The 26,310-nt window shown below is 41.6% G+C and overlaps 1 protein-coding gene and 1 long non-coding RNA gene across 4 annotated transcripts; one reads left to right on the forward strand and one right to left on the reverse strand.

Annotated features, from left to right (window-relative positions):
• Nucleotides 1-1,863: 1,863 nt before the first annotated feature.
• On the reverse strand, nt 1,864-26,310 carry LOC131246319 (transcription factor bHLH128-like). 3 transcript variants are annotated; one of them, XM_058246298.1, is made up of 6 exons: nt 25,714-26,304; nt 12,069-12,409; nt 9,629-9,760; nt 5,285-5,350; nt 4,478-4,546; nt 1,864-2,576 (listed from the first exon to the last, which is right to left on the reverse strand). In XM_058246298.1, exons 1-6 carry the CDS (start codon nt 26,126-26,128, stop codon nt 2,217-2,219), a joined length of 1,383 nt encoding a protein of 460 aa, XP_058102281.1. In that variant the 5' UTR covers nt 26,129-26,304; the 3' UTR covers nt 1,864-2,216. The 3 variants fall into 3 exon arrangements, with proteins under 3 accessions (XP_058102281.1, XP_058102282.1, XP_058102283.1); XM_058246300.1 differs by having other exon boundaries at nt 2,231-2,374; nt 25,714-26,257; XM_058246299.1 differs by lacking the exon at nt 4,478-4,546 and having other exon boundaries at nt 25,714-26,310.
• Nucleotides 2,821-3,103, forward strand: LOC131246320 (uncharacterized). Its single transcript, XR_009171313.1, has 2 exons — nt 2,821-2,951; nt 3,029-3,103. It is a non-coding gene; the product is annotated as an uncharacterized LOC131246320 (long non-coding RNA).

A 26,310-nucleotide genomic window follows, 5' to 3' on the forward strand; every position in this document is an offset into this window, starting at 1 on the left:
CAATGGACCACAAGCCCAGTGAGATCTACGGCTCCCTAAATTTTTAAATTTTTATGACCTTCCTTGGTTGTTGAATGGCCCGCACGGGCTGTTTTTAAGTGTAAATAGGCTATCTGGCTTGACGGCCCGCTCTTAGTTCAATCACAACTAGACTGACTTACTCCAATGGGCTTAAACTTAGGTTAATTTACTTGTGGTACCCCACCACGAGTAGATTAAGCGAATGATCCTGCGGCAAATCCTACGTGGACGCCTCAGGACACTGTTCTGGTTGGACAGGACGTTACACGTCAAGATGGTGCTTCAAGGGTGAGATGGAGGGGTAAAGAGGGAGAAAATGGGCTGAAAAATGGTGGAAATGGTGGGACGTCCTAACCTCTTACAATGGAAAATGAAGGAATGAAATAAAAGAGAAAGAAGAGAAAGGAGAGTTGTAGAGAAGTAATGATGGGTTGTAAGGCCTAGGGAAGAAAAAGGTCATGATGGGTTTTTGGGATAGAGAATGAAATGATGGCTTGCTAGGGAAGAAAACCCATAATTGCTAGGCTAGGCCCTAGGGTCTAGGGCTATAGGGTAGGTAGGCTAGGTAGCCTTTATGGAAAAACGTGCAATAGGGTGGGCCACCTTGGGGAACGCGCACACCTCCCTAGGTGGGCCCCACAATCTCATTAAATGGTCCATCATGGTGTATGCTCCATATCTCATGATCTAAAACTCGGATGAACGCACGAGATGCGGCGTTGGAACCGCGGCGACGATGCGAACAAGATGGCATAGGTCTCGGGTCGATCCGAGTTGAGTCAACGTGACCAGACTCAAGGATAACCGCAAACATTATCCGAGGGTCGCGGGTCGCCGGAATTCAACCAGTAGGACCGCAGGACCAAGAGAAATGAAATGCCTACTCACACACACGCGCACGTGCAGAAACTCGGGTTGGGTCTTACATATATTGTGGTGTATGGTTTCTTGTATGGGTGAGAGAGAAGCAAGTATTGTATTTCCCTTTTTTTTTTTTAGTGAAGAAGAAAGTTCTAGATTGTTGCCCTGAGGAGTAGGCATATTGTGGTGTATGATTTCTTGTATAGGTGAGAGAGAAGTGAGTATTGTGTGTATGTGTGTGTGTCTATATATATATATATATATATATATATATATATATATATTGTTTTAGTGAAGAAGAAAGTTCTATATAGTTGCCTATAGAGTATACATACTACCAAAGCACATAAATCCCCATGCTTCTTACCTTTTATTTTCTGTTTGGACCTTTTCTACATCGCTTTGGCTTCCCCTACATTGATCATGTAAGTATGTTTTTCCCCCACATCCATGAAAATAGGAGATACCAAGTCATTTTGGGAGGAAGCTTGCTCTACGGGAAAGTGGAGGACGGAGTGGAAACTCCGTCCGGAAAATCAAAGCAATACCTACTCATATCATTAACGCCTGTTCTATCACCTCATTTTGTTTGGAGATCCTTACCCAGCAATATTATCTACAACGTGAAGAATCGCCATCAATATTTTTTTGCTCGCTTGTGCCAATGTGGCACACGTGTGCAAATCCAAGCCATTCATGCGGGAACCAGTTCGCACATGGACATCCCCTGGGTGAAAATCACACTATTCTGCTGTTTACATGTGGCCCACCTGACCAACACAACAGCCCCATCTTTGGTCCAATGTACCCGTGTGGTGGACCCCACCATATGAATGGCTCAGTTCTCACAAATGTGTGCCATTTCTACAGGTGTAAGTGGCGAGTACCACAAAAGTAAGCAACAGTAACCTGTCTCCTTTTCTTCTCAAAGCCAAAGCATCAAAGCAATTGCTCTTGAGTAAATTGAAGAACAAACAAAAATAATTCAAAATCTCTTTTACATTGCTCTCAGCAAAACTCCCACAATCCATCCTTCCATATGAAGAAAAACCAATCAGAGATTCTTCCTTAAATATACACAAAAAATAGTCCTTCATCAGAGTCTTACTTTCTCATATCTCAATCTTCTTCCACACCACAATCCTTGCATTGGAACAACCTACATTGCCTCGAATTTGGTTCTTCGCAGGTCTAGATCACCAGATGGCCAAATGACCAGAGCCGTCCATCTTCTTGGGACTATTGTGGATGATGAGAGGCATGGTCAGGATGATCCTAATCATTTATTAATGGAGTCGACTGTGACCAATCGAAAATATCTTTCCAACCATATCTTACCTTCGGATCCCGAAGATGGACAGTTGTGGTACACCTAGTGGAGTGATGCATGCTCGATGAGCATGAGTAACACAAAAGAAATCATTTTCTACTGTAGATACTACGCCACTTGCTTTCCTGCACATGTGCAATTCGCACATTCTTGCTTCAGCTTCTGCAGAGACAGACCAAGTTACACTAGGATCACCTGCAACAAGTAACTCCGGTGCCCCTGATGTATGCCTTATGGTTATGTTTGGCTGCACAAGTGAATTGAATTGCGACGAGTTTCGATGCATGGAATTGTAATGGAAATAAAGCCTTCTTGAAATAGAATCTCTCGCATATTTAGGTGATGGGATTGTGATTTCATGGAACTGTAATGAAGACGAAGAAAGATGATCAATGGTCCAGATCTAAAAAAATTGAAATTGTCCCTTAATGAAAAAAGGGCTCGCTGAAGAAACAACAACAAACTTTTTACAAAAAGCAGCCAATGCCACTTACAGAATCAATTTCCTTGGGCCTGATTTGTTTCAATGTAAGTACCCGTATTTCTATTGTAAAAGCGTAATAATTATATACATGAGCAAAAGTCAAGGTTATTTCATTATTGAAACTTTGTGGGCCCCACAATGATGTATGCATTAAATTCATTCCGTCCATTCATTTTTTTCTGATCATTTTAGCACATGAACCTAAAAATGGGGCAAATCCAAAGCTCAATTGGACCACACCAAAGATAACAGTGGGTTCAATGCTGGCATCATTATTTCCATTGTTTCCTATGATGTGGCCCACTTGATCTTTGGATCTGCCCCATTTTTAGGCTTATGCCTTAAAATGATATGAAAAATGAATGAACGGCGTGGATACAATGCATACATCACAGTGGGGCCCAGACAGTCCACATCGTTTTTTGAGTCAAGACTGAAAAAAGGTATAGATGTCAACATTACCATTGTAATTAATAAATGCCCAATTCAATCAAAATACAGGTAAATACAGCTGATCAAACATGCCCAGTCACCCTTTATACACAGCCAAATGACTGATTAGTTTAATAAAATACATTGCTTTCATTTTCATCTCAAAGGCAACCTAATTGCAATATGGAGTGCACTTTGTTGGTACTAATGCAAAAGTAACCTAGTTAGATGGTGCATCCAAACACACCCTATGGTGGAAACACTACAATATTTGAAATGGGGAGTAATATGTGTATGGCACTCGATATGAAGGTACTCGGAAATTGTACATATGGCATGCATTAACTCAAATGAAATCAACTAAATTGCGGAGCCAACTCTGGCTAAATCACAATCCCAAAATCGTATGATTTTAACAATCCTAACTTCTGATTAGTGCACTTGTTTGTTAAAATGGTACCATTGGATATTTTTCATTTTTAACCATCTGATAAATGTCCACCAATTTGATAGTCAAATAACCAAATAAGTGTATTTTTGGTTTATGATACATTAAACTGGGAACCATAATCAGTGTTTTAAATAGTGAATAGCATGCAGCATAACGTTCACCCCTCTGAAGTGTGAGGCGTAAAATACAGTGTGTTGTGTAAGCTACACTCTACTTCTAGATTTTTAATCAAGGATGCATTTGGTTGCAGCAATTTCATGATATTTTACACCATTGAGATCAATTAATAATGAAATTTCATGATATTTCGTGCAACTAAACACAACTTAATAACAGACTTATAAGGGTAATGATTAAGTATAAAAGTAAAGAAAGAGCAACAAAACTAATTTAATGCTGTTACTTATATTATTTTACTGAAAGCATTGAAAAGATTAACTGATTTTTTTATATTGAAAATAGAAAAATATCACAAATCATTGAAAACATTTTGCAACGAAAATAACTTGTGATGTGAGCTACGTGGTGTGTAGCATAGTCTATGTAGCATGTAGCATATGCAAATTATCATATAGCACAAGTTACGCGCAACTTAAGCTCTTTTCCTGAGCTACATACTGGTGCTAAGGCTAAACTACATGCTACATAGCGTACCTATTTAACATTAGCCATAATTTAGAGATTTTAATTTGACTCACTCACATGTCATGCATGCAATATCTAAATAATATGCAAGTGACCGTGTATTATCTATCACACTGCCGGAGTATTGAAGTTTTTCTCTTGAAAAATTGAGGTATTTAGGTCATTCTTGGAAAGAATGATCGGCATTTCCATCAGGGGCATCTTAGTCATTTAACTAAAATATGAGAGATATATGATATTTTCTTGAAGGGACCTGAATCTGGTTCTGCAGGGTTTTGATGTGCTGAACTGCTAAATCCAACATCTCTGCCGTGTTTGTTTGCTGTAAAACAATGTAAACACAGGATATGTAATAAATGTATTCTAAACTCAGCCCATCTAGATGTCACAAGCAAGAAATTTGGATGCGAGATCCAAGCTGTCCATCACGTGGGGGCACCATGTAGGCCCTGGCCCAGTTTATGAATCAAATGGATTGCTGAAATGAATCTAATCCATCCACTTGCTTCAAATATTGTGCCTCACCTGTCAAGCGGACAAGCCTGATTTTTGGGCCAGGGTATCTAGACTTTCGGACCGACATAACAGGTGTCTCAATCTCAACAGTGAGCCACTGTAGCATGTATCAGTGTGTAGATGTACTGCCTCACACATGCGTGTGGCTAAGCAAAAACAATGTCATCAACCTGTTTGGAGCCCCACCAAGAACACACGTGCCTACTCTCCTCAAATGTGTCAATGTGGCATGTGTGAGATCCAGGCTGTTCATCAGGCACTCCATGCATGTGCCATGGTTGAAAATTCAGGGCTTGTCTGATCATCAGATGGGCAATACATGTGTGCCCAATTAGATCATCAGTCAGTCACTATTATACGTCCATTTTACTTAGGTGCAGCCCCCTTTATGATTATGGGACCCACCTGATTTTCCATAGTGTAACATACAAGGTGGGACCCGCCCACGGAACAGCTCAGATCTCTCATGTATATGCTTCGTCTGCACATGCTGCAAGGGGGGGGGGGGGGGTGTTTGCAATGCATTGGAGAGGGTGGATCATACCTTGTCCATGTTTGGTACAAGATCTTGTAATTTCTTCAGCTTTTCACTAATCCTGGTTCTCCTATCCTGAAAATAAATTCAATAATTTCGTGAATGTTGATACAACTTACATGTTCTCTTTGATACATAATCTCATGTGTATCAACAAATCCAAGCATCCAAATTGGTTGTGGATAGGAAACCTATGCATGTTCAAGATTCTGATCCCCACCTGCCATTGAAAAAAGAAAAAGAGAAAAAGGAGGAATATGCATGGGGTTTCGTGCCCACAATAAACAGACTGGGAGATTTTTGGTGCACAGTTTCACGAATGTGGCAGTGGGAAAGCAGTCTTTTCCATTCAAAATGACGAACTTATGCAACATGCATGAATGAGAGCAAAAATGGATAGTAAGAACTTTGCCAAGCCCACATGATATGCAACTATTCCATTCTGCAGTCCACCATTCTGCTGGTTGACTTATCAGGTGGGCCACAATTTATGAAACAGATGGACAACTGATAGAAAAAACAAAGAAGAAGAACAAAACTTGGCCAAGTTTTTCTAAGTTGTCCACTTGTTTCTAGCATTGTAGCCATTTTGATGAGCAAACAAGCCCGATTAGGCTAGGTCATTTCACACAGTTGGACCACCTGATTGATGGTTTGGATATTGCACTCATTTGGCATGTTGATGGAATGCCTAACAAATGCTTGTGGGCTTAACAAACCTGGTATAAAAAATCTCAAGAAAAAAAGAAGAAGAAGAAGTGAATTGTGAACTATAAATGCAAGGTCAAACCTCTCTAATCTAGCAATTTTTTTTAATAGATATGAAATCTTGAGAACTGATAATGAAATATCAAATCTCCTTAGACCCATTCGTTTCGCCAAATATCCTGGTAATGTTAAGCAAAAGTGTCATCATTATAATTTTACAACAGCTAAAACAAACTCGGGAATTGTCAGTCAAATGCAGACTCATTCAAGAGACAAGTAAATGAATTTGTAGTCATCACATTTTTTCATGGCATTACTGTAACAATATGAAATCCAAACAGTACATGAGTGTATTTTGGTGATGACTTGACATTAATATAATGTAAAAATGCCACCATTACAATTTTATTGCTGATAAACCAAACATTAGAATCGGCAGTCAAATGCAGATGTCGATAAGAGACAGGTAGAGTAATTTGTAATCATTGCACATTTATTTTACATCATCGTGGTAATTGGTGAAACAAACAGGCCCCTAATGAAAGAGCCATATATGTGCTCAAAAATCTCTAATCTAACATGAACAAGTTTTTAATCTTCTCTCATTTCTTTCTCAGCACGTTTCCTTGTCACTGGCTGATTGGATCTGTGGAAGAAAGTACCATGGAAGAGAATTTTTTGCTTTTTTGAAAGAATTCATTCAGGCATTTCCTCGTGGAATTCAGTTCCATGAGACGTGGATGTTTCAAGGGCTCGACTCCTATGATAGTTGAGTATCATTTTAAGAATGGTTATGACTCTTCAATTGTACTCACCCCATAGTTGTATGGCAATTAAGACTGTCCAAATTGCTGATCCAATTTTGGATGGAGCATAGCCCAAAAGTCAAACCATTTGATTTTTCCCATGAAATTTGGACTGCCCACTATTTTACCCTTAACTCTCCAATTGATAATCGAATGATTAGAATGGCTTGATCAGTGTGGCTTTAGAGAGAGGTTCCACGGCAGTTTGCCCCAAAACTTGGATTGTTTGAACAGCCATACACGAGTGTTGCATGTGACGTGGATGAGCCACCACTATTTCAAAAACAATTGTGAGCTATGATAGCGTGGCTCTAGAGATAGGTTCCATGGCAGTGTGCCCCATAATTTGGATTGTTTGAATAGCTGCACATGAGTGTGCATGTGAGGCGGATGAGCCACCTTTATTTCAGAAACAATTGTGAACTATGGTAGTGTTCAAGTAGATTAGGGTAATCTTATTAGATTAGGAGTTCACATTTTTTGTTAAGATGTATATCTGTTAAGATTTCTGCAGATCTTCCTCCTCTTCTATATATTCTTATTATTCTCAGTGAAATAAACAAAAGTTATAGTTTCCATAATGTAGTCTCTTATGGTTTAACATAGTATTAATGCTAGGGTAAAAATCTAGCTCCATCTTTCTCTCTTTCTTCACCCTTTCTTCTCTAGCTGTTGCCTCGTGCTCGAGGGTGGGGGCTCGTCAATGCCAACAACTCAAAAATGACAGCCCATCTTCTTTCAGGCCCTCTTTGTGCCAACCAGCACCACTGTTTGTTGCTGCTGAGAGCTCACTTGTTGTCAATCACCACAATCAAAGCCCCGATCTGACACACCTCCAACCCTAGCCACCCAACTCCCCATATTTGTTGTTAGTTGTAGCCGTAGATCCCTTGCCAAAATTTGATGATTAGACAGACCTGCTTACCCACCATCTCCACTGCTGGAGTCACAACTCCCTCCCTAGGCGCTTCCATCGCTCTAACCAGATTCCATTTGAACCCACCATCCAAAATCTTATTAAGATCTTGCCATTCTCTAGTGTTACTCTTTTGGTAGGATCAAGAGCTGCCTTCAGCACCCTCTTTATCTCAAAATTGGTTACTACCATTGTCATTCATTGTAGATCTATTGCTAACTATAGCAGATTTTGGGCTGCTTCAGATTGGACTTCCGGCGATCCATTCATTCACCCAAACCTGTCATCCACCACACCGTGTTCTTGGCCCACTGCTAAAGCAGCCCTTGTCCCTGATTTGACTCTGTTCTTCGTCACCACCTCCATTGTCTTCTCCATACATCTTCTCCGCATATCTATTTTGACGATGTACCTTACATGTATCAGGCCTTTTGACAAGATATGCTTTTTCATTTTTGTGCCAGGCGCTTTGGATCATACTTGTTTTTGTGCCCGGCGTTTGGGTCGGAGATATTTTTGTGTCAAGTGTTTTAGATTGGACTCCCTTTTCTTTTGTTGTCAAACGTCTAGAGCCATTGGAAGAGCAACAGTTGAACTCCAAGTCACTGGAAGAGCAATGGGTGAAATCTCGGCCATTGGAAGCATCACTAGATTATTTGTCAGTCATTGAAAATGCTAATGATTAACAACCCAAAAAGTCATCAAAAGTGTCTGCTCACCTCATTTTACTCATCTTTTCGTCGTCACATTATCATTGAATGTTTCTTTTACCTCTAAATAAATGTTCATACCTTTTAAACTCAAGTTCCTCCTTTCAGAGCATCTTGAGTTTGAGGGGGGATGAAAGAATAGATTAGAATAATCTTACTAGATTATGACATTTCCTTTTTTGTTAAGATGTGTGTCTATTAAGATTTCTGCAGACTTCCCTCCTCTTTTTTATATTTTTATCATTCTCAGTGAAATAAACAAGCTATAGTTTCCACAATGTAGTCTCCTCTGGTTTAACATGCAAGAATCTACCTCCTTTCAAGTGACCATGCCAAAGTTCCATGGAATTAAGTTTCGAACATCCAAACGACTCGCTTCTTGGTTTGGGCCTTCAAGAGGAACCTAGTGTCATTCGAAATGTTGTCTACAATCTACAATCAATAAGATATAGATGACACTTTCCTTGCCAAGCGACTCTTTATATGAACTCCTTCCATGGAACTTTCTTTACCATCCTCTAGGGTTCATGTCACATCTTAAATTGGGCCTTCCACAATGATCCAATGGGCTCAAGCCATCATCCACGTTAATCTATAACCTTTAACGCACCATTTGGAAAAGAACATAGATGACAATGTCCCCTATTCGACCAATGCCGAATCAAGATTGTCAAACCAACCCTAACTGAAGAAATTAGCTCACATGTCATTTGAGCCAATGGCCATTCCACTCAAAGCAAAAATTGTGATAACTTCCAACTGCACCTTGAGCTTCCATCATCTAAACATAATGGGTCAAAATCCAAAACATATTTAGAAATGGGATTCCCAGATACCAAATTGAGATGCAGGAAAAAGCTTCTTGCTCAGAAACCTATGGTCCTGTCCCATTCTTTCTATTCCCACCTGAAGTTAGAGGCCTAAGAGCCTTACAAAAATCACTGAACCCTGATAACCTCTTTAAACGGGTCACCAAACTTAAGCAGATGCATGCATGTGGTGCATGGTTATATACGCATACATGGATGTACAGATGCACGTGTTTGTAAATGCATGGACACATATGTGAGAGCATGCATGCAAGAAATATAATCAGATTCATTTCCATTGCATGTAGGTGCATGCACATGAGAATGTACATGTTTCGATCCAAATGAGTGCATACATATGCAGGAAAGGAGACATGCTACTACAATTTAGTAGTTTTACTTACCCTCTCGGCGATGCTCCGGGGGTGGGTCGCACAGCCACGCTTGGCACGTATTTTACAAGGAGTGGAGTCTGGCTGGATTTGGAGTAGCTTCTCCACAGTGGCCATCTCCAGCGATGTTTGGGGCAGGCTAAACTGAATTTCAACCATGAAAAAAGAGAATGGAAGTTAAATTTCAGGCACCACTTTAGTGCACACGGTGTGCATCAAGAATCGTACATTCGGGCAGGCATATATGATGGATGGGCATAAGAAACAGTTCAAAGTAGGATTTTAAAAATCCCATTTTGAAATATGTCAAGGCTCCCTGCCCCATGGTCTTTAGACAGAGATTTGTGCACTGAGTTTGGGCGCACACCGTGCCCACACAATGATTTTCTTATAATCTTTTGGGATTTAGCTCAAACATTATAATGGAAAAAAAAAAAAACCCTCCAAAGCACTCAAAGTACTGAAATAACTATGAAGGTGTCATTTACAGTAAATCTGTACAAATCTGATTCTTTTCTTCTGAATGTAAATACCAAATTGCTGAAAGATGTGTTGCCAAAGCCTTGCAGTGGCCTTTTTTTTGGGAGTTATTTTATACTCAGAGTGTGGTGGTCGATACCAAGGCACTAAGGCATACGTTAACTCAAATTGAACCGTCCAAATTGCAGGACACTGTATATAGCTCACTGTCCAGACCTCTGATTGAACAATTATAACCCTCTTATTAGTGGGTATTGTCTTTTGTTCAATAGGCATGCAAGCAAGAGTATGTGTAAATGACTACAATGGCCTAGACTAACTTGCCAAATAAGAACAATTTAAACCAAGATGAGAGCACTGTGGTCATTTGCTAGGTGTGGGCCACATTTTCGAACAAATGGAACGTCTCTGATTCACCTATTTTTTTGCCTACCAGCAACGTGTGAATCGGTAGTCTGCTAGTTGGGTTATGCATATGGATAATTGCAACTGTCCAACTGGACCATGTCCCGCCATAAATAGGCCATGGGCAAGGTATGCCACCAAAGATCCTAGCTGTTAGTTGAATGTTTAAGATCATCTTTACAGGAAAGGACTATCCATGATCAATCCAAAGTGGGACCTGCCTCCATAAGTGAGTCTTCAACTGTTCCTCGTTGCCCAGACACTGGACTATGATTTCACATCAGAGGGGCGACGATGCCAGCCCTTCACCCTTTATAGAGTGGAGAGTTTTTTGCTATTCTGGGTGTGTATGAGTCCTGATATGTAGTCACTTTGAAATTGTACACGTGGCATATATTAACTCAAATTAAACAGGATAACATGTGGAAACCACTGCAGCCCCAAAATCAGAATGGTTGAAGAATCAATGGACACTTTCTTGTTAAAATAGGACCATTGGATACTTTTCATTTTTAAATGTCAAATTAATGTCCTCCAATCTGACAATCAGATAACAAAATAAGCATAATTTTTGGTGCATGCATCAAAACTGGGACCCATAATGTGGATGGTCTAATTTGAACCACTTGTCTGCCACATATGCAATTTTTAAGTAATTCGTAAGTGCCTGTGCATTATCAATCACAATGCCAAAGTATTAAAATTTTATCCCTCTTATACAATATCCCTTTATTTCACCTAAAATTTTAAAAATTCACTTCAATTTTTACTAGGGTTACTAACCTTCAGGATCTAGAAAATTTCAAAGAGCAGTATCAATTTTGAAGAGATTGAAGATAAGAGACATTTTTTGAGTTGCTATCGGATACGTTGGGACTTTAGCCTTTGGATTTGGGGTTATCTTTCCATGGTCCAAACTGTTCATGTGATGGGCCTCACCTTGGATGAGGGATAGAGAGATATAAATTCTTAGATTGGAACTTTTGAACCCTATAATCATTTGACACTTTTCCTTCGAACATGGACCGTCTTCTTATCTTTTGAACAATAAAAAACTGTTGAAATATTAAAGTTAGAGAAATTTTGTTTTGGGATATTTCCCATTCACGGTGTGTCCCATCCTATAAACGGTTTGGATCATTGAAGAGCACCCCAATCCATCTGCCAAGGCCCCAATATATCCTATTGCAATATGTCAGGATATATTCTAGCAAACTTGTTTTGAGTTTGCAACTCCAAGCTGCATAACAATCCATCACCCAAAAATGACATTAATCAGATGCTCCTAACTGTCCAATTTCTCCATTGAATTTGGCCCCATTCCATTTTCCTCCTAACCCTCCATTTGAAAGCAACTGGTTCAATGGCTAACATCATCCAGACTGGTGTGGCTCTGGACCAGGCTCCATCTAGAATGGGCCCACTCAGTGAAGAAAAGGCCTTAGGATGATTGGGGATTCAGGATTTGTAAAGCAAAGGGGAACTAACTAGTTGCAACAGCTGACAAGGCTATGACAACAACAATGATGATGATAATGACAATGAAGATGGTGGTGATAATAGTTACCTGAGACTCTATATTTCGGAAACCAGTGACTACATTTCCATTGATATCTTTCATCAGTTTGCTCTGAGGTGGAGAGAATACTATTGCATTGGTATCGTCCCACGAACCCATAGGAAAATTGCTCGACATATATGACTGTCCAACATTCCCTGCGTCATCGGATCCAGTGCGGCCAGTTACACTCTCGCCAACGTCGGGGATGCTGATTTCAGAGATCTGGGAAAGAGAGTCTTGCCTCGAGAAGCTCAGCTGGGACTTCATCCTTGTATTTGCCATTCCCTGGCCACCATCATAGCATGCTTGGGAGCTGAAGTTTCCAACTCCCTTTGTAACTGAAAAACCTGTCATGGATTGAACACAAATGACCATCAAATTTCCAGAATACATTAAATACACCCTTATCAATGTATGCATGTGGGCCCATTTTTCGGCAATGCAAACTATTAATGCCCACTGGGGGATCCTAACCATTTCATTGGTGAGATAAGAAAGAAAACCAGCACCAGTCTGATCGGCATTGAATGGAGAAAAGGTAAAAGGCCCAATGGTTAGGATCATCTGGTCAAGTGATTTGTAATCCATCTCCTACCTTGGCAATCATGATCATCAAATCGATGGTCTTGAATCACCGAACATGCACTACATGCGCGGAATGTTGTGGTCAACTAAAATTGGGACACGAAGAACCCGGGTTGTAGGAAATCTCCTACAACCTGATGTGGTCCAATGAAAAAGTGTTATGTGTAACTATCAGATGTCGCTCCATAGTTAAGAAGGATAAAAACATCATTCGTCTAGTAGAATTTTTACTTTTCATTGTAGGCTCCATATCTAACCAGCGCACATGGTGCTCTTTTATTTTTCCATGAGCTCACGACGGAACTATCTTGCAATCCGCATCCTTGAAACTGTATGTTGGCTAGGGTCTTTAGTCATAGCAAATGTGCAATTGGTGATGCTCCCATTCCCTTACATGTGGGGGCCATGGTTCAATTATCCATATCATTATTCATAGAGCTTCCGTGGTGGATATGGATTCCTCCAAAACCTCTAAGATTGGAAACTCCTAATCCATCTATTAGTGGCCTATTCATAGATGGTTAAACATTGAATAGAGAATCCCACGTCCAAACCATCGGATAAATGGTTTGGATAATTGAACAATGGGCCACACATGCACCAAATCAAGAGAACCCCTCAATAAAAGGCTTGGGATCTGGACCATCGTCCAGCTCTATAAGCACTTGACACACACATAACACATCCCAATCTAGCACATGTGTGGCAAATCTGACCGTTGCATAACTTGTGTTCACCATGGAGATTAAATAATACAAAAATCAAGCCACTCCACTCTTGAGGCGAGCCACGCTTGATGCTTGTACAAAAACAGTAGGTAAAAGAACATGCGGACGGTCCACACCGGATGTTCACATGTGGTCCAACTTATGAATAGATGGATGAGATCTGGTGGATGTTATCTATGGGCTGAAGAGCCTCCTTATGAGATCAATATGCTAGTGACAAGGGCACGGATTGCCTGGGGACCAGCTCAACAGACTCTATGGGGCCATCCATGTCGCTCATCTATTTTGCAAGCTAATTTCAGGGCATGAGCACAAAAATGAGGCAAATCCAAAGCTCCAATAGATCACACCACAGAAACAGAGGGGGTAACGACATCCACCGTTGAAACCTCCTATGCCCACAGTGATGTTTATTCGTTCCATGCTGTTCATAAGGTCACACATAGAGCTGTACATGAGTAGAGTAAGCTCGGTTACTCGCTCGACTCGACTCGGAATTACTCGACTCGACTCGACTCGTCATGAGTTTGAGCTGAGCACGAGCTGATTTTTTATACTCGTTTTGATTTCGAGTAGAGTACGAGCTGGGCAATACTCGACTCGGTACTCGACTCCATACTCGACTCATACTCGACTCGTACTCGAGGGTATATATACCCACCCCAAAAAAAAAAAAAAAACCTACGCCCTTGTTCCTTTCAGTCGTTTTCAGTAGCCCGCCCGTTCGAAAAAACCCCTTTCCTTCCTTCCCAGCGCCCGTTCGAAATAACCCATCCCCCCCCCCCCCCCCCCCGTCCGGTAGTGCTCATCTATGCGGCCTGCCCAGTGCCCCTATCCAGTGCCGTAGCTCGTCCCTGCCACTCGTCCTTGCCGCTCATCTCCCTGCCCTGCACGCACGGTGTCGGTCGTTCCTGCCGCAGCTTGCCCGGTAATGTGTGGTGTTGATTTTTTATTATTATTTTTTGTATAAATTGTTAATATATGTCAGAAATTGATTTATTATTTTTTTTGGGAATATTGTGTAGCGTTGATTTATTATTATTATTATTTTTGTATAAATTGTTAATATATGTCAAAAATTGATATCATGTCAGAAATTGTTAATATATGTTAAAATTGTTAATATATGTTAATATAGCTAATATATCTTAATCTGAAAATTGTTAATATAGAAATTGTTAATATGTTAATTATTGTCCTCTGCTATTTAAGTCCCATGACCTAATAGTTATTTTTTCCATGTTTCTTAATTTACTTTATAAATGACAGTTTACGTGTTATTTTGTTAGTGTTGAATGCTATCACTTTAAGATGCCTTTGGTTTTTTATTTTACATTTTGTTATTAGTTAGCTAGATGATTAATGTCAATTTCAGTCTGCTCCTTTGTTTGCATAGATATGAATTATTTGTATCGTTCTAGTTGTAGTATAGGATAATTAGTTGCCCATTTGAGGATTTCTATGTTACCAGACATAGATTCAATGTGTTCTTGAATGCATAGAAATTCTCAAATTGCCCCTTTTTGGACAGTTCAGGGTTAGATAGATTGTAATGTCTTCATTTATTCCAATTTAAATGCATATGCTTGTTCTGGTTTCGTCTCTCATTTTTCTCTCTGGATATATTTCATGTATTTATTTTCATCATCAAATGTCCACACTTTGTGTTGATGATTGACATGGGAATCAAATACAAGATTAATATATTCTGGAGAGATAAAGGGAGATGCTGCTGAAATTTCGGCGTAGCATTTAAATTGGAAAATGAGGGCATTATAATCTATCCAACCTTAAATGGGTGACTGATTTAGACAGTTAAGTATGCCCGTCTACGGTCTAGCCGTCTAGGTATAGTCGTATAATATATCGAGAACTTTATTTTATAGATAACTAGTCAAGACGAAAGCCCAAATACCCCTGGAATGGGTGCATTAGCCACATCTCCTCTAATCGTAAAGGGAGACACATAGACGTCAACTGCATGCAAATGGAAGAAGAAGAGATTAGCAGGGTGGGATGATTTCGAAGATGTGACAGTTAACGGTGTATAGAAGATAAAGTATAATCACTGCAAAGGGTTATATAGCAAAATTTCAGGAGAATCTACGACACATCTAAATAGACATTTGAAGACGTGTCCTAATAGACCAAGACTCTCTCCTCCCAGCCAACAGTTGCTATCATTTACGAAGTCAAAAGGGGACGACACACAAGACGTAGTGTCCACTCATAAGTTTGACAAAGAGAAGCTGAATGAGTGGTATGCTAGATTAGTGATTTTGAAAGAAAAACCTTTCAGAATGATAGAAAGTAAAGGGTTTAGGGCTTTCTGTCAATTCCTTAACCCTCAGGCCGAGAATGTCTCCCGCGTCATAGTGCAGAGAGAGTACATGAAGATGTACGCAAAGCAGAAGATGAAATTGAAAGAAGTTTTGTTTTCGGTGTCCAGAATAGCTTTGACGTCTGATTTATGGATGACGTCCAATCAAAGAAAAGAGTATATTTCATTAACCGCTCACTATGTCGATAAGGATTGGAAACTCTGCAAGAGAATTTTGAACTTCCGCAACCTTCCTCCTCCACATACTGGTTTATTTACTTCAGATTGCATTTACAGTTGTCTAGAAGGCTGGGGCATTGAGAAGAAAATTTCAGCAATAACTTTAGACAATGTTTCAGCAAATGACAATGTCATTTCATCCTTACGTAACCAATTCAGGGCTACAGGAAATTTATTTTTTGAAGGAAAAATATTCCAGGTCAGATGTTGTACCCATATTGTAAATTTGATTGTACAAGAAGGGCTGAAAGAAATTGACAACACTATAGAGAACATAAGAGAAAATGTGAAATATATAAAGGGGTCGCCATCGAGACTGAGTGTATGGAATGACATCATTCAACGTTTGAATATGCCATCTAAAAAAACATTGAAGTTGGATGTGTGTACACGATGGAACTCGACTAATAAATGTTAGATACGACAATGGAATTACAGCTTACATTTCTTAAATACGCGGCGCGTGACAAAACGTATTCTTGGTTGTCCAGCACAGATGATTGGGCGAAAGCAAAACAAGTTCACACATTTCTCTAAGTTTTCTACGATTGCACGATGATTTTTTCTGGGAATCAGTATTCAACCGCGAATCTGTTTCTTCCGTCTCTTTGGAAGATTAAGGATGCTCTACAGAAAAATGCCAATGCGGGTCCAAATTTCATACGCCAGATGACAATTGTTATGAAGACGAAGTTCGATAAATACTGGGACGAATGTCATCTGTTGATATCCTTGACAGTTGTTCTTGATCCTCGTTGTAATATGGGGTTGGTTAGCTTTATTTTCATGAAACTTTAACATACCGAAAGAGTGGCAACAGAGATGTCCAAGGTTCGTTAAGCCCTTGAAGATTTGTACAAATCGTATGTTAGTACTTTACCTGCAGCGGGTGTTGAAGAAAGTAGGGATGCGGATATTTCTGTACCTGGTAATCCAGATGTGCTAAATGAATACATATCATACTTGACACAAGCACGAATGGGAGTTGATACTAAGGAATCGGAGCTAGAAATGTACCTCAATGAGCCAATTGTACTGTGATTCGAATTTGATGTGTTGGAATGGTGGAAGATGAGGGTTAGTGAATCAAAATTCCCTACATTATTTGTGATGGCACGGGACATATTATCAATACCAATTTCAACAGTAGCATCAGAATCCACATTCAACACAGGGAGCAGGGTTGTGAGCAAGTATCGAAGCTCACTTTCCCCAAATACAGTTGAAGCGTTGATTTGTACAAGAGATTGGTTGGGCGTTACGCCCAATATGGGGAGGAGATATGAATGATGATGATGAAAAAGAGAAGATCGAGATTCGTGATGAGTCGCTACCTGCAGATCAGTAATTATTTTCGGATTTTCAATTCTTTTTGGTTGAAAGTTCAATGATCTGTAATATTATTTCACTGTAATTGCAAACATGAAAGTGTTGGAATGTGGTTTGGAAGACTTTGAATCTTTGATATTTATTTACATATGCCTGTTCATTTGCTTTATTTTTGATACATTTATATTGATTTATTTTGTTCCTATATCTAGTTCAAATTATTTATCAATATTCTAATTTTTTTATTATTAAAAATTGAGTATAGATATGTCGTCATCTGACCCATTGACAAACATTTAGGACTACGCTTCCCTAGTTAAATCACCATTAAGGTCTGGAAAAATAAAGATTAAGTGTGGTCTGTATGGCGCAAAGTTTGTGAACAAGACTAATCGGTTTCGGTTACACTTGTCATGTCGAGGTGGTGATGCAAAACCATGCCCCAATGCCCCTAAGGATGTCCAAATTCTTTTTCAAGCCCTGTTAGATTCGAATAGAAAACCTTCCACTCCATCCAAACCTTCTGCTACTGGATCTAGTACACGAATAACATTTACAAAAGATGCAGAGGAGAAGCCAGATTAAAAGCTTTGGATGAAGAATAATTCCAACTCGCCTTGAAACGCAGTATGAAAGAAGTTTCTAGACTTCAATGATATTCGAGTCAAAGACAACACGATGTTGAAGAAGGATCGAGTACGATAAACAAGAAGAAAAAAAAAAAGTAACAAATTCAAATTCCTGACCCGTCTCAGTGAATTTTATAAGGCATTGGGTATTACATACAATTCTTCACATAAAGAAAGTTTGAAAAATCTAGTTCAAAGTGTAAAAGAGCACGAAGGAAATATCTCTTCGCCTTCTGACTCAGAGGAAGTGAACCAATATGTATATGAAAAAATAGATAGCAGTTCCGATGGATCAGATGACAATACAGGAAGGCACTCCTCTTATGAAGGTTATTAGTTATAAATTATCATTTTGAACAATGTAATGTAAAGATGTAATTATCAAAGTTTTTTAATCATAAATTATGTGCATTTTATATATTTTATTGCTTTGTTCAACTTCGAATTTCAATTGACAATCGAATTAAAATTCAAATGAATCTAAATTTATAACTTGAACTGGGCTCAAAGCTAAAACTCGTTGCTCGAAAACCCTGCTTGAATTGGGCTCGAATTCGGACTTGGACTCGAACTCGACTCGGCTCGATTTCTGCTCGTACTCGGACGAGTAGAGCATGAGCAGAGAATCCATGCTTGATGACCAAGTAAAGCCGAGTATGAGTAGGACTCGGGCAGTGCGAGCCGAGCATGAGCTGGGCAATACTCGGCTCGGCTCAGCTCGGCACATGTACAGCTCTAGTGACTTACATAGACGTGGACAAAGGGAAAACATAAATATTATATTGATGGAAAACTTCCGTGGCCTCAAGAAGTTTTGTTCAATCCCAATGTTTCCTATGGTGTGGTCCACTTGAACTTCTGATATGCTTCAATTTTTGGGCTCATGCCCATAAAATAGCTGTCAAAACGGATGGATGGAGTGGAAAAAACATGCATCATGGTGGGCCCCGCGGAGTCCCAACACCGCGCGATCCGCGTCCGCTGCGTGTACGGCTATCGACCACATGCACGCATGCTAGCCTGGAAGTGTGTGGGCCCCACGGTGGACATGACTTAGTGCGAAATAGAGCTGGTCCACTCTTCAGAGAAGCAGCCACCCATGCCAAAAGTTTTGGACGGTATTATTAAAAAACAGTTCATCACTCCACACGCGGTTACACGTGGCACGCTCAAAAGTGGACCTGCCTGATTTACGGTGGGTCCACGTTCTACACCATTCGATCTTCCACAATGCGCGGAACGCACGTCTGGCGAAAGCAAACCTCGTCTGCCGACGTGTCACGCATATCTAAGCGTCCATGTCGTTTTCATTGGACGGTGCCCTTGGTGCGGATATCGTATTGGAAAAATCAAGGTGGCCCACTCGTCACGTCGCCGACGCATGTGTGTTGAAAATGAACCATTGTTTATCATTTTTTCCCCTATCAACTCTCAATTTCCTCATACGCCCACCTGACAAAACGGACCAGTCTGATTTTTGGCGAAGGAATACTGGATGGGGACCACCCAATCGATGGCCCTCATTTCACACACCTATGGAGAGCGACATTCGTGTTAAACGAATCTGGACAACTGCTAATTTTTTAAATGAGGCTCATTCTCTTCGTACAGTGCGGCCCACTTATTGAGCTGACCGTCCTGATTTTGGGACGGTTCATTACATGGTGGGCTCTCTTCATCAACAACTCATGCGCTCGATACGTGCTGACATGTGCGACAGCTCGTGACATTGCATGGGAAGAGGCGCCGGCGGGCGTCGCAAAGACCATTCAAAGGAGACGCGGATTGCGTCCTACCCCGCACGTGTCTAACCACGAAGGGGCAGTTCTGTGGGCGAGGGCCTACGGTGATGCATCTGTTTATCCATGCCGTCCATCTCTTTTCTTATATCAGTTAGCTCAGGTGGACCACACCACACCACAGATTTACTATTACATTTAATGCAACTTAAGCTTATTATTTGGTGTGGTCCACTTGAGCGTTGGATCTGCCTCATTTTTGTGCACACGCCTTGAACTGATACGAGAGAAGGGATGGACAGCATGGATAAATAGATACACCACGGTGGGCCTGACCACATAATTGCCCATTCGTGGCCAGAGAGGGACGGGGCAGGACGCAAACGCGGATTGTGCCTACGGCCTACCCCATCCGGGTGGGCAGGGTTCTGTGGGGCCCACCATGATGTAAGTGTTTTATCCACGCCGTTCATCGTTTCCCTCGTATCATTTTAAGATATTATCTAAAAAATGAGGAAGTTACAATGCTCAAGTGAACCACAAAGTGAGGATTGAACGTCCACCGTTAAAAACTTATTGGGAGGTGGAGAAGTTTATGATCAACCTGATATTTGTGTTTTCACTTCATCCACGTCTACATGACCTTATGAACAGGTTCGTGGTAAAAAAACATCACGGTGGCCGTCAGAAAGGTTTCAACGGTGGGTGTCATTATCACTGCAGCTTCCTTTGGTGTGGTCCACTGGAGCTGTGGACCTGCCTCATTGTTAGGATCAGAGTTTTAAATAATTTGATAAAAACAATGAACGGCGTGGATAAAAAACTTACATCAAGGTGAGCCCCACAGAGCCCTACCTGGACGGATTACCGTCCGGGCCGGGGTAGGACGCAATCCGCCTCCATCATTAAAGGTAGGGAAGCGATTTGCGTACTGCACCGCGTACACGTTAATCCGTCCAGTCAATGGCCCTGTGGGCCCACCCTAACGTATAGGTTTTAACCACGCCGTCCATACATTTTTAGACGTCATTTAAGGAGCGGTGACAATGACATCCACCGTTGAAATATTCATGTGATGTTTATTTGCCATCCTACCTTTTTATAAGGTCATATAGACGAGAACGAAGGGAAAACACAAATATCAGCTTTATCCAAGACTTCTACTGCTCCCAGCAAGTTTTTAATGGTAGAGATTCCCCGATGTGTGGTCCACTCGAGCGTTGGATGTTTCTCATTCAAATGACATGGAGAAATGGATAGACGGCGTGGATGAAACCCTCCACATAGCCCTCGCTGGACGCACTCCGCTTTCCAAGGGGGGTGTTTTCGGCTACTCCCCCTGGCACCAGCCAATGGCTGGCGGTCGGTGCTCTGTGGGCCCCACCATGATGTACGTGTTTCATCCATGCCGTCCATCTATTTTTCCAGATAATTTTATGATATAAGACCAAAAATGAGGTATATCCCAATCTCAAATGGACCACATTACAGGAAACAGTGTCCAATGAGCGTGGACCATTAAAAACCTTTTGGAAGCCACAAAAGTTTTGGATCAATCTGATCTTTGATTTTTTCCCTTGATCGGGTCCTGTATGACCTAATCAACAGATTGGATGTCAAATAAAAAGTACAGTTGGCCTTAGGAGGATTTTAACGGTGGATATCCAATCGCCATTATTTTCCAGTGGTGTAATCCCACTGAGATTTATATTCCTCGCATTTTATTTTTTTTTGTATAAAACTTTAAAATAATCTGTAAAAATGATGACTGGGGGCCCATAGAGCACCGACCACCAGCCACGGGGCTCGTGGCAGGGGCGTAGCCAATCCGCTGGTAGTCGGTGCTCTGTGGGCCCCACTATGATGTATGTGCTTCATCCATTCCGTTCATTCATTTTTATAGATCATTTTAGGGCTTGATACAAAAAAGGTGATGAGAATAAAAATCTCAGGTGAACCACGCTATACGAAAACAATGGTGATCGGATATCCACTAATAAAATCCTCCTAAGGCCCAGTGTGCTGTTTATTTGACATCCAATATGTTGATTAGGTCACACAGACTCAGATGAAGGGTAAAAAACAAAGAGCTTGATACAAAACTTTTATGCCCAAAAAGCTTTTAAGGGTCGAAATTCATTCAACACGCTTTCCTGTAATGTGGTCTAAGATTGGGATATACCTCATTTTTTCTCTCATCCAATAAAATGATCTAGAAAAATAAATGGACGGAATGGATGAAACACATACACCATGATGGGGCCCACGGAGCACCGACCACCAGCCATTGGCTGGTGGCAGGGGGAGTAGCCAATCCGTTTCCATTCGTTTCCGTTTTCGTCCTTAATGAAAACAGGTAAAACCACTTGTTTTATTAATGTTTGTTAGAAATCAACACCGTTCATCCGTTATTTCAGATCATACGAGAGGGACAACCGTGGAAACTGTTTCCTACCGTTGAAATCTTCCCGGGATCTACCTTGATGTTTATATGCCAACCAATCCGTTTATAAGGTCATTCCCACGGGATGGAAGTGAAAACACCGAAACTTAACATGATACGAAAATTCGGAAGCTGATTGGCTGGTGTACCACACACCAGCTACATAGCTGGTGTATTGACGTCAACAAGTTCTGTGGATCCCATCATGAGGTATGTGTTATATCCCAACCGTCCATCCATTTTGCGAGCTAGTCTTGATACGAAAAATAAGACAGATTTAACGATCAAGTGTACCACACTGAAAAAAGCAGTGGGGTATTGAACGTCTACCCTTGAAACCCCCGTGGGGTTCACAGGAGTTTTGGATCAATATGAAATTTGTTTTTAAGAGTTTTAGATAATATGAAATTTGTTTTGCCTCTTCATCCAGGTCTCTGTGAGCTCATTAACAGATTGGATGGAAAATAAACGTTATTGTGGGCCCTACGAAAATTTTAACGGTAAAGATCATTATCACCGCCTTTATTTGTGGTGTGTTCTATTTGATCTTTGGATATGATTCACGTTTTAGATAGTAATCTAAAATGATCTCGAAAAATGGATGAACGGTGTGGATATAATAAATACATCACTGTGGGCCCATATAACTTTGATCTCCTTTGAACCGTTCGTACAACTTGGAGCTCGAGGAGCGTTACCTACACCCGCTGTAGACCTGGTGTGCGGTACACCAGCCAATCCGCTTCCTGAAAATTCGTGGCCGTACGAATGTTTCAAACGGTGGTCACTGAATCACCACTGTTTTCTCTCACGTGGAACACTTGAGTTTTGTATCTCGCATGACTAAAATGAGGTCTCAAAACGGACGGACGGTGTGAATTTCTCACAAACATCTCGGTGGGCCCCACCTAAGTATCCCACCGCAGTAAAGAAATCCACGCCCAGAAAGATGGTCCACCCATCGTAAGGTACGAGTACGCCCTTATTTATATGCGGCTCCCAGTGGTTCGTGAAGTGGGTCCCACGCCCATCTTTGCCCTTAAGAGCACGCGATCTACAGACTATAGTTAGCGGGGACCACCAAAATTTAACGTAGATCTGGAAATGCAAAAAAAAAAAAAACCAGTGGCAGCAGCGGTTTTCAACTCTACAGCGTGGTTTTGTGAAACAACGGATGGTTTGTTCCCCGGTAATGCGCATTCCTGTTACGCTCCAAGAACGAAACGCTACAGAGATCCAGATGTCTCAAAAGATGAATACAACACATGTCCTTTCCATCCGTCGCCAATGGACGCGAATCGCGCGTCCCCGCCAACATGAAATTACTGCAAGCGGAAGCCATATGGAGCATCCTTCGATGTCACGTGAGATACTCTCTATATCCGTAAGCTTCGCAAGCTCACACGTGCAGGAACGTAAAAATGAAATAGATTGAAAACTGTTAAGTAAGCCACACGGCAGGAAAAGCGGGGATTGAACGCCCACCGTTGAAACAACTGTGGGCCACAAAAGTTTTGGATAAGGCTTCATCTCACGGAGAACAATCTTGTGAACGGTTTGGATGGCGTATAAACATATAGTGAGCTCTTGGAAGGTTTCAATGGTGGACGTTTCCATTCTGACTGGTTTTTTTGGATGGCCCACCTCGCTTTTGGGTCTACCTAAAATTTGAAATCCTATTTTGGGCTTTCAAAACTGATGGACAAAGAGGATTTCTCACGGGCATTGCAGTGGGCGCGCGTGGTAACTTCGCACGCGGATTGCGTTACGTGCACGCACCGTGTACTGAGTAAACTCCGTGGTACCCACTGGGACGTACGTGTCTTATCCACGCCGTCCATCCGTTTTACCATCTCATTTTAGCATATGAGTTCAAAATCGAAATATATCCAAAGCTAAAGTGGGCCACACCACAGGAAACAGTGTGTATTGAACGCCTAACGTTGAAAACTTCTCAGGGGCCATGGAAGTTTTAGATCAAGCTGATATTTTTGTTTTAATTTCATACATGTCTCCGTGATCTTATGAACAGGTTGGATGAAAAATAAACATCTCCGTGCCCCTAGGAAGGTTTCAACGGTGGAAAACATGATCCCCGCTGTTTCCTGTGGTGTGGTCCTCTTGAGCGTTGGAAATGCTCCAATTTTGGGGTCATGCACTAAAAATAAGCTGGTAAAACGGATGGACGGCATGGATAAGCCACATAAACCTTGGTGGGCCCCACAAAGTTTACTCAGTACAAAGTGAGTAAGAAATCCGCTTCCGGGAATTTTACGTAGCCCGACGCCCAATTTTCGTCGACCTCAAATGGTATACATGTCCTGGACGGACGGCATTTTCCTGTGCCCCTCCGTGCGGAAGCTATGTGGGGCCCATTGAGATGTCCGTGATGAATCTATTCCGTCCATCATTTCTCCATATCATGCTAGTAGACGGGCGCCAAAAATTAGGTAGATACAAGACTCCATTGGCCCACACAACAGGAAACTGTGGGCATGGAATCGCACACCATTGAAACCTTGCCGGGACCTACCATGGTGTTTATATGCCATTGAAACGGTACACAAGGGGTGAACTGAAAACACAAATATCAACTTAACCAAAACCTCTTGGGCCCCACTAAGGTTTCAATGGTGACCGTTCAATCCCCACTTAAGGACGAGGATTTGTGTTATTTTCAGGCTCATGACCTAACATGAGCTGGCAAAACTGATGGACGGAGTAGACGTCGCACAGGCATCGCAGTGGCCCCACAGCTTCCGCCAAGGGCATGCTCCGACTTGGACCGTTCGTTCAACGCGCTTGTTGGAACTTCTGGATTTGAATGCCTGCTGGACAATGGTGCAGGCAGCTACGTTTGTCCAATCGGTGTTGTGGCCCATCTGCAGTGCGGCCCGCTAGATGGACGGTTCCGCACGGGGAAAAATCTCAAAGGAGAACGGAAGCGTTCTAATAACAGATAAACTAATCAGAACCGTCCGATTAATAGGTCACTTCATGGACCAGCTAGCGCTTAAAAACAGAATTACCCGTTTCTCTCATCCGTTCAACTCAACATTTTTCTGGACCGTTGTTCTAAAATCTTTTCCACCGTCCAAAATTAGTATTGTGGGTCTACCGTTTACCAAATGTCACATGACGTCTAGCGGTTACTACGGAGAAACACGAAACCCAACGACTTTCTGCAGGGACCACACACGGAAGTGGGACGATCACCAGCTAGCAATACCTCTGATTGGATGGAAATATCATTTTTTGGGTGGTTAGATATAAACCCCCAAAGAACAAGTTATCTCTCGGGTGCACTGTGCAATGGTGTCCCTCACCACGAGCTCCTACAAAATTGGGCACATGCCACCATCATCCACCAGCCACGTTGTCACTAGACTAGCCATGGTAGAAAGACCTCAATGATGGAAGATCTTAACCGCCCAAAAGGTCCACAAACCAGAAGCATAAGACCGTCCACTCATCACAATACATCCACGGCGGGAACCACGTACGAACGGCTGGATAAGGGATAATTGAGACACGTGTCCAATTCGAGAGCAGCAACAGGCCAGATTTCCAAAAAAAAAAAAAGGAAAAAAACCTAAGTGAGAGAGAGAGAGAGAGAGAGAGAGAGAGAGAGATCTGACCGTTCTCGACCGTGATGTTGGAGAAGAAGCCGGCGGGCGAGCTGCTATGCCTGATCAAGGATGGCCCACCGGTTTTTAAATTAGTAGCTGTTGCTGTGAAATCTCCAGCGGCCATCTCATTCAAACCATAAGAAGAAGATCTCTCCAGACCCGTTTTCCCAATTTCGCTCCTATAAGCAGCTTCCTCGACCACACCGGAAGAGCCGTCGTTGTTAGGCTTGCAGCTCGATTCCGACGTCGTCGGACATGAAGATTCGCCCGAAAAGAATCTGCTCATCATGCCATCAGATCCGACGGTCGAGAATTCTCCTTCATCTTCGATGACCGAATCGACGATGCTCTTTAAGAGGGAGCCAGGGGCGGAGACGTATCGGGTCAGACCCGACGGACCCATGGGGCGATGAGATGAGTGCATGTGGGGAGAGAAGGAGAAGAAAAGGGAAAGGTGGAATGGGAAGTGTTGGGAGGGTTGGTGTGAAGATTATGATGCTTTTTGTAGCAAAGAGCTAGGTTTCACCGCGTCGACACCCCCACAAATGTAGGGAATTTATGCCCCGTTATCCAGAATAAGTGACCAAAGTACCCCTGATGCGTATG

The sequence above is a fragment of the Magnolia sinica genome, chromosome 5, assembly GCF_029962835.1.
Source record: "Magnolia sinica isolate HGM2019 chromosome 5, MsV1, whole genome shotgun sequence".
Taxonomy (NCBI): Eukaryota; Viridiplantae; Streptophyta; class Magnoliopsida; order Magnoliales; family Magnoliaceae; genus Magnolia; species Magnolia sinica.

Bases quoted from the DNA above. Each gene is read 5' to 3' on its own strand.
- LOC131246319 (XM_058246298.1), bottom strand. From the start codon at position 26,128: ATGCACTCATCTCATCGCCCCATGGGTCCGTCGGGTCTGACCCGATAC. The intron at 4,547-5,284 runs GTATGATCCACC...ATTGTTTTACAG, and splicing joins TTGTACCAAACATGGACAAG to CAAACAAACACGGCAGAGAT. The intron at 2,577-4,477 runs GTCCCTTCAAGA...TCTTCATTACAG, and splicing joins CCCTGCAGAACCAGATTCAG to TTCCATGAAATCACAATCCC.